The 9,199-nt window shown below is 42.1% G+C and overlaps 1 protein-coding gene across 7 annotated transcripts in view; it reads left to right on the forward strand.

Moving 5' to 3' along the window:
- Positions 1 to 409: 409 nt before the first annotated feature.
- tjp1b (tight junction protein 1b) overlaps positions 410 to 9,199 on the forward strand; it is a 71,918-nt gene continuing 63,128 nt past the window's right edge. For all 7 annotated transcript variants that reach the window (XM_023153468.3, XM_023153472.3, XM_023153474.3 and 4 more), the window contains exons 1-2: positions 410 to 930; positions 1,462 to 1,573. In XM_023153468.3, coding sequence (XP_023009236.3) covers positions 492 to 930; positions 1,462 to 1,573 — 551 coding nt within the window. In that variant the 5' untranslated portion in view covers positions 410 to 491. The remainder of the gene's footprint in view (positions 931 to 1,461; positions 1,574 to 9,199) is intronic.

Genomic DNA, 9,199 nt, shown 5'->3' on the forward strand with positions numbered 1-9,199 from the left:
ACTCAGCCTAACAGTATGTCTCATTCACTTTACACAGTTTTCCTCGATGGGTAGAGGATTTGACTCTCGCACTCCTTGTTTTGTAAGTCCCTGGTGATTTCGAGGCCAGTCAGCACAACCCAAAATAACTGTGGAGCCTTCTGACATGGTTGTTCTAAATTATCTTCTGGGCTGTAACAGAACAGAAAAACTAGTTAGACACATTTTTAATTAAATGGGCCATACGGATATGAAATGAAGACTTTAGTGAATGTTTGATCTTCCAACAAGACAGGAAAATAATGCAAAATATGTTGAGGGTGTCTAAGCGCTAGTGAGCAATGTGCATTGGTGTACTTAAGAGTCTGTTAATCTTCTTAGTGTCGCTAAGTACCCGGCTAGAAATCAGCTACTGTCCAGATTGTCTCTTCCTGGCCCAGATAAACGACTCAGACAACAACAAAGGGAGGCTTGAAGAAATATGTGGCAAGGTCTCTTCACTGGCATGAAATATGCACCTCCCCTCCTTTGGGAACTATTTTGACAGAGCTGTGGAAGAAGTTTTGGTGGATTTCCTCAACTCGAAGATGTTTGGCAGTGGCACCAAGAGGTGGTTCGTGAAGAGGCAAAGAAGACAGCAGCAGCAGAGGTCTGGCAGGAAGCCATGTGCCAGGAAGAAGCAGAGATGGGCAGCTAAGATTCTCCAGCAGCACAGAGAAAAGATCCTGAGCGAGCTGGATGTCAACAGTGTACTTCCTTACCTGGTGTATGACAAGGTTTTTTCACTGGGAGAGTACAAGGAAATACTGGGACAGGATTCGGACAAGAAGCGGACCGAGATATTCCTGGACCACCTGTCCTCGAAGGGGCCTGCTGCATTCAGCTCATTCTGCTCTGTTTTGGAGGAAGTTTGTCCTCACCTGCTAACCTGTTTTCTGTTGGATGGAGAAGGTAAAAACATTAATAAGCCTCTAATTACACCATTAAGCAGTAAAGCACAAAAACAAGAGGTCATAGAGGGTCTTTCTAATAAAAATGTTTCAGCTCATTAATCTGTGGCAGCTTTGCACTTACATGTTCAAAAGTTTTAATTATGTACACATATAAAAAGTACAATACAAAGGAAATTAAACTACTTTGCAGTAATCCAGCACAACAGACTAATAGCAAGCAAAAATAGCTTCTTAAATCTGGGTGGCTGAGGGGATTACTGAGCCGCCAGCGTTCCTAACTAGCCTCTGACAACATATGGCCTCAACGTGGGTGCAAATGCAGGGCCTTGTCTGTGCCGCACTACTCCAGGTTAATGTGTTTTTACATAAAACACACTCTCACAAAGAGAAGTGAGTGTCTTCCTTACATGTGGCAATTTCCCACAATTACCAGCTCATGAATTCTTCTGCTTGTTCACCCGGTCAGAGAGAAAGAGGTGTAAATCAGCCAAGTTGTAAAAAGGGCTAAAATATTAATCTGCTCCTACAGATGGTGTCTCAGGACAGGGCGAGAAAGGGGGCATCACTGCGCCCCCAAACACTCCAGGAGAGCAACCTCTGTGCTCGCCTCCCATGTACACCGACCCCATATTTGACTCCAGGTGAGAACTGCTTTACATACCCTATCAATGATGTCATGTTGAGTTTTATTTCTGCTGAATCACATGATGCTCTACGAGAAGATAAAATCATCCTTCCATGTTTTAAACATTCAGATCGATGACAAATTAACAGCTGTGACTAAAAGAGTGACGAAACAATGCAAAATGCAGAAGATCGTTTTCAGTTGTGATACAAAGTTAATATCCGCTCATTATGGGCATGAATGTTTGAATAGTTTTAGCCTTTTAAAGATTTCTTTTTCCACGGCTGGGATGATTTTAGAGCACCCATCTTTCATGTGATTAAAAAATAACTTTGAATTTAGTTTGGATTTTCTTGAATTCAAAGAGGGTCAATGTCATACATAAAGGCTCAAATATTTACATACACCCTTGCCAAAATATGGTAAGTGTCCTCTAGCAAGTTGGAACTTTACTAGACCCATGGTAGCCACCAACGAGGCATAATTATTGTTGGATATTTGACAACTCATCTGGGCAGAATTGGTCAAGTTCATTTGAATTGGTTGGTTTATCCACACGTTCCACAAATTTTCAGTAGACTTGAGGTCGGGGTTTTGGTAAGGGTGACAGTTTGGTCTTCTTTCAGTCCTTGGTAAAGGTCTAAATAACTTGTACTTACATAAATGATTTTTAACTGATGATCTTTGAATCTGCAGTGGTTTAGAAATGACTACAAGAGACCTTAAACAGTTCAGAGAAATCATTAAAAGCCCCAAATTAACATGAAATTAATGTCCATGATGAGTGAATGTAAACTTGTGAACTGCATGAGGTGTAATAGAATTTTATTCTAATACTTATTTAAAAAAATCAAAAAGACCAAATGAGTTAATATTGTTAGGAATAATCTAAGCAATGCAGCACTGAAACAGTCACAGCACCGCTAAAAATAAAACTGCAGAAAAGAGGCGCATAAAATGACCTCTGGTGAGTTTGTTGATTTTTTTTTGTATGTAAGAGAGCGAGCCTGGTAGACAAAGTCCTGCGAGGGTGTTTTTTGTCACAGAGTGTGTCAGCCCTTCTGAATGCGTCGTGACTGAGTGACGGTGTCTTTCTGGATGTGTGTGTGTGTGTGTGGACCTCTGGAGACCTCCATTGGCCCAGCTTGCACGGTGGCGGGGGTTGGGCAGAAAATATTTCATAGTGTGAGTGTCGTGTGTGTGTATGAGAGGTAGCATGGATGGGTGGTTGGGGGGCGTTTGTGATGCTTCAAGTGAAGGGACAGGCAAGCTGATATGCTCCCTGGGCCGTTCCTTTTTAATGTATGACAGCTAAGTCAGCATGGGGACAGCCATCCTAGTGGTTTGGCCCTGGGCACTGACACACACGCATAGACACACACATACACACACAGACAGGCTGACAGAAACAAACCAACACACTAAACAGCATAACAGCACAGAGAATGGTCACAGAGCCTCCACAGGAGATGCAGTACGCTAACAAGCCAATGTAAGTCCTCTTAAAATTTCATTTCAGGATTGATGCTTTGTTTGTGCGTTCACCTGTTCGTGTTCAGCCGTATACACGAAGACGCTCCTTGGAAACTGACGTCTCTGACATGCATCTGCAGGTTTTGTGAATGGCTTGTTTTCAGTGTCTTTGTTAATGCGAATGTCACTACATCTGGCGAATCAAGCGTCGGGCAGTGTTGTCTGCATGTATATCAGGATAAAAAAGCGTAATCTTTTGTTTGTTCACTTCTAGAAGAAGTAGGACAGAAACTGCCTCAAGTGATGGATGCTTGGCTTCAAAAATTGTGCGCCAGCATGTGTCCCAGTGTGACAGCGTGAAGCACGACTGCTTGCCTGCCTTGTTATAAATGTGAAGGCAACCTGGGAATGTCTTCCTCCTGTTTGAACTATGTGAAGTCATGTGAGTTTTTTCCCCCCTTTTATTCTCTGAACACTTTCTCTGATCCACAGCAGAGGAGCAGATTGATTGTCAGCTGTGTGGGTTCAAAGAGGCACTGTGTTTATTAGTTTGGCTTTTTGTTGCCTCTGGTCAGTATCCTGCTGACTGAGAGTGAACACGCAGCATTTAATCACATCTCCAGGCTTCTGCCTTAAAGGGCACTGAGAACCTGTGTGTACCCACAGGGAAGGTGCAGGGAATGATGGGAAGCTTGCTGAATCCAGTTTAAAGGCCGCTGGTTGCCAGATTGTTTACAATATGCAGCTATTCTTGGTTTTAAAATCAACACTCAAGACCTCTTGAGCACTCATCTGTGAATGTGCAAAGGTTTCTTAGCCTGTACTGAAGTGAAAATTCAAAGGCATGTAAGCCATGATTGCACAGATATATTTAATGAGTAACTGGCTATTTTTCAAAACCTGCATATGTTCCGTTCCCCTATGGAAAATGAGGTGATTACCCAGGATGCGTTGGCTGTGTGTTTGGCTCTGAGGCCTTATATCTATACGTGAGCCAGCAGCCATGATGTAAGGCACCATGCTTTCATCCATAAGTGGAGAAAATGAGATGCTGGCGGGTTGAAGAGGAGGTGGAGGAGGAGAGGAGAGATTAGCTGGAGCTGAGGTTATGCTTCTCCGTGCTGATGACTCACCTCACGGTACACAGAGAGAAAGCACTGCGACAGCGCTGAGGTGTGACTGTGTGTGTGTGTGTGTGCGTGCGTGTGCGAGTGCTTCATTACTCTTGGTCTTCTTGGTGCAGTGCATTCATGTGAAGAGGACTTTCTCTGTGAACTCCTCTTTGTTTGGTGCACGAGTAATAAATCACAGTGTTACAGCGGTTGTGGTTCTCGGGGCTTTCGTCCAGGTTTGGCTCCTCTGGGAGCAGCTTCCGAGTCCTACAAACCAGCTTTGATTCTGCTGTGCAGAAAGAAGTGGACAAGCAAATGGAAGGACACAAGAAAGAAGGGCAGCCCTGTGTGTCCTATTTACTTGCTTGGAAAAAAAAGAAAAGAAAGAAAGACGGGGACTTTAGTGTGTTAATTGTGCACACGTGTACCTGTGTGTGTCTGTGTGAGCACGCTGGTTTTGGCGTGCGTGAGCGTGTGAGTGCGCGGCGCACAATAAGAGATGTCAGCAGTGGGTTCTCATGTGAGAAGGGTAATGATGGGGACGGCTCCTCAGTGGAGATGCAGAGGAGGGGGATGCCAGTGTGCAATCAAAGTGCTGCAGTGGAGTGTGCATGGAAATGCAGTGGGCTTCAGACTGCAGCACAGCCACTGACCCACTGTTGTGTTAGTGCTTCCCCACTGACACACTACCACTGGTTTCCATACACACTCCCTGCAGTGTGTATGTGTGCATGTGAAAACAAAAGACAGAGGGAGATAGAGAGAAGCTTCGGTAATGTCTCTGTGTGTGTCCTCAGCAGTTTTCCTATCATTTAATGGCTGCCGTGTCTTACATGACTGATAATGATGATGTGCAGAGTCTGATTAATCAGGGGACTTATCTGAGTGGCATCCTAGTCAATGGGAGGTGACACGGTGCTTTGCTGGTAGGTTTGCTGGAGTGCAACTCTGCACTGATGATTCCATTATCGATGTATTAGCTGACTGTTGACAGGGTTCAAGATGCTACGAACAGGAAGCAAAGAGGCTTTTTTTATATAAGAAACTGAATTATCTAACAAAGTCTACAGGAAGGTACCTCTAATGATCTATCCATAGGTTTTTTTTCTGCATATCCAAGGCTCAGGGTCACATCTGGCCTGAAGTCTATCCCAAGGTGTCATAGGGGAAGAGGTGGGTTACACCTTGGATAATTTAACTATCTATCACAGCCATTCATATCTACATTGACACCAATCACCAATTAAACTAATGTCTTTGGACGTTAGTTTAATTGGTTCACAGGCTCACAAACTCCACACAGAAAGGCCCTGCCAGCTGCACTAACCACCACACCACCGTGCCGCCCTGCCACTAATAGAAGATCATTAAATTCTACTTTGTGCTGTTTTCTAATTACACACAATTTAGCCGATGTACTTTCAAAACAAACCAAAATCCTACACCGTTACTCTCACCTCATATCCTCACTGTCATGAGTTAAAAATGAAAGCTACGCTAACATTACTACACATTAGATCATTTTATGTCTATCTTAATGTCATTACTGGGCAATTCTGTGCATCTTTAAGAAATTTTACTTAGTGATTTCTACACAAATGAATGAAGTAAATGAGATCTATGATATGCATCCAAAGATTAATCAAACTGAAATATACTGACTTTGAAAATACTGGAATTTAAAAATATCTGAAATATGAGACCAATGGATGAAAACCTAGTGTTTATATAGTTATAGCAATATGTATTAATTGATATCTTACTTTATAGTCTGTCTGCTCCAGAAACCTGTGTAGGAGCCAAGCTCGTTTCGAGGCTTTGCAGGTGCATTTAATGTCTATGCATATAAATCACTATATGTTTTATTTTGCTTTTAAACTGAATCATATTTACTTTATGCACACTGAAGCCTTTTCATCAGCAGGTACTGGATGAATGAACTTATGGACATATGAGCACTGGGTGAATTTAGGTTCCTTTAAAGCCCCGAAGGCTTTTCTGCTTCCAGTCACCCAGAAGTAACTAGCTGGCAACCACCAAAAGGGCTGTTTTACATTTCAGAATACGCCTGATGTTCATTCTCAGCATATCAGCTCTAGTTGTTTCTAAAACATCATATCCTATATGAACATTTACTCTAGAAGCTCACTGTACCGTTACACACGCAGTGTCACCCTGCGTTTGCCAATGAGAGTTTAACACTGTCAGTTGGGTAGATTAGGATACTTTCGCGGATAGAACACACGACATCACGGGTGCAAACATTTTTAGCAGCGTCGGCCACAGAGGGATTTGCTCCCCTGACACTGGCAGCTTTAGTGTCATGCTCTGTCTGTTTAGCTGTATGGTGGAAATCATTTGGATGACGAAACCGTTGCCAAACTTGATTTTTCATTTTGATTTTTTAAAATATAAATGAAATCATTAGCTAATGCCTTCAGCTCACAACAGTTAAATGATCAATTCAGCTGCTCGCAGCAGACGTATGTAGTATAAAACCTCCCCAGTTTCCATTTATCTTTTGTTTATGTCTGAGCTGGTGAGGGTGAGAGGTGCAGTTCAGAAACTCAGGTGTCCTCTAAGACTTCAAAGTCTAGACTAATCGACTTACTCTGAAGCTTACAACGGCACCTCTGTGTCAGTCTATTGACTGGGAAGCAACCCACGCCAGCGTCTGTTTGCTGCTAATGACAGGTGGTGTGGGCACTGAGGCAGAGCTACTACGACCACACTTCACTCCAATTCAGCAATCACAAACATAATCAAAAAGGCAGAAAAAAGCATTAAAATATTGCTTTTACATTGGATAACTGATATTAGATATTTTTTGTTATAAATGCTACCTCATGAACTGCAATCAAAGGTTTAGTTCATATACCATATTTGCCTTTTTAGTTATTGGGGCTTAAAAATAAAACAATTTAAAAGAAAATGGTTCTTATGCACTCTCGTAAAACAGAAACTAGACGAGACATAAATCTCTTTGAATAGCTGATGGTTGGTTGTGATGTGAATATGTATAAGGCAGTTAAAAAATAATGTGGTTGTAAGAGGTATGAGCTCACAGAATTCATAACCCAGTGATAGAAGAATAAGGGAGCGTAATAATTCCCTGGAAAGAAGTTCAATAAAATAAATACGAGGGTGTCTCCAGTGAAAAAGTCCAATAAAATTACATCATACTGTGTTTGATACTCTGGTGAATATTCATTGTTCACATGCTTTATGTGCGGATGGGGTTAAGCAGACACACAGAACTGATGAATTTGTTGTAATCTTCAGACTTTCTCATTCATATAACTCTGCACTGGTTGTTATGAGCAACTGTGACAGCTACAAATCATTTTACTGAGCATTCAAACTGTATGAGGTTTAAAAGACAAGTGTAAACTGTGAACACATTCCACTTATATTCACCCTGGGTTAGGGTTAGCTCATACTGTCATTGCATGTCTTTCAAAGTGCAGCCTCTCTCTGCTCAGTTAGCCTGCATGCATTGCCCTCTGGGTGCTCAATTTCTTCTTTCTACATCCCAGACAATGAAAACTGGACAGGAGACTCACAATTAAGTATGATTCTCATTGGTGTCTCTGTGGTATTTGCAAGCCTTGTGGAAAACTCTCAAGGTAAAATTACTCACCAGCCGTGTCCTGTTACTGTCTACTAATCTATGTCATACATAAATATGAAAACAAAGCCAAAAAATGCACAGTAACATAAGTAATCCGTTACTTTCTGTTATCCTTTGGAAGTTAAGAGTAATCACCAAGGACCATCAAAATCTCCAAGTTACTGGTTACATTCACTGGACATTCAGAACTGAGTGAGAACTTTCTTTTTCTTTTCTTTTTCTAAACTCAAAATTATATGCTAATCGGCATAAAATGATATTAAAACATACATTATGACCCTCATTACCAGATAAAATATAAGGACTTTTTTTTATATGATCACCAAGCTATATACTGTTTAAGTCTAAGCACATACAGGCTTATGGGTTGAAAATACTTGGGGTCAGTCAGACCTAAAGCATGATAAAAATATGGCATTTCTGTCTGAGTGCGCTCACTGGTCTTTTTTCCCCTGCGAGGGGTGGCTGAGGCTCAGGAGGTAGACCAGATTGTCCAATAAGTGGAGGACTGCTGATTTTTCCCGTCCTCATGCAGAAAACTCCTCGGGTGGGACACAGAGCCCCAAGTTGCATCACCATTGGTGTGTGACAGTGCGGCCATATAGACAATCTGCTGCATTAATCGGCCTCAGTTTTTTCATCTCTTTAGTATATGTTACGGCCCTAGCAGGGCCTCCTCCTGAAGGTGCCTGTGTGGGCGTGTCCCACCACCTCTTCTGCCTGAGGTGCCACCTTTCCCTGTAACACAGCTGACTCACATCAGTAATTAAAAGTATTTAAGCCCAGGGAAAGGTGAGCTCTGGGCCAGAGTGCCATTTTTTTGTGGTGTTTGCAGCTAGTGAGCTGTGTGTGTTTTGTGGTGTTTGCAGCTAGTGAGCTGTGTTTGTGGTTTCCAGCTAGTGAGCTGCGCTTTCCTTTTGACTTTGCTTTATTGACCAACGCCTGAGTTTTGTTTGTTTTTCTTAAATGGTGATAGCGGCTTGTCCGTCTCTCTTAGTTGAGCTACTTTAATAAAACTCTTTAATTTAACCCTTTTGCCTCCTTGACTCCTTTTTCTAACCTTTTTCTAACTTTTTGTTACTCTCCCCTCACCGCCTAGACCCCTCAGGGGAACGTAACAGTATAATAGAAGCTTATCTGTATGTCACATGTTTCCCATATGTCATAATTTATTCAGTAAGATGGGGATTATACTTGGTTGTGGAATCGGACACTGGCAGCTGCAGAAAACGTGGATCAGTAGTCATTCCTGTCATACTTTTTTTTGTACAACTGCCTGAAGGGTCCAATCTGGACCCTTATAGATGGATAAACACCTGTTTACACCTGTTTATTTGCATATATACAGTGGGGCAAAAAAGTATTTAGTCAGCCACCGATTGTGCAAGTTCCCCCACCTAAAATGATGACAGAGGTCAGTAATTTG

The sequence above is a fragment of the Maylandia zebra genome, linkage group LG7 (genome assembly GCF_041146795.1).
Source record: "Maylandia zebra isolate NMK-2024a linkage group LG7, Mzebra_GT3a, whole genome shotgun sequence".
Classification (NCBI taxonomy): Eukaryota; Metazoa; Chordata; class Actinopteri; order Cichliformes; family Cichlidae; genus Maylandia; species Maylandia zebra.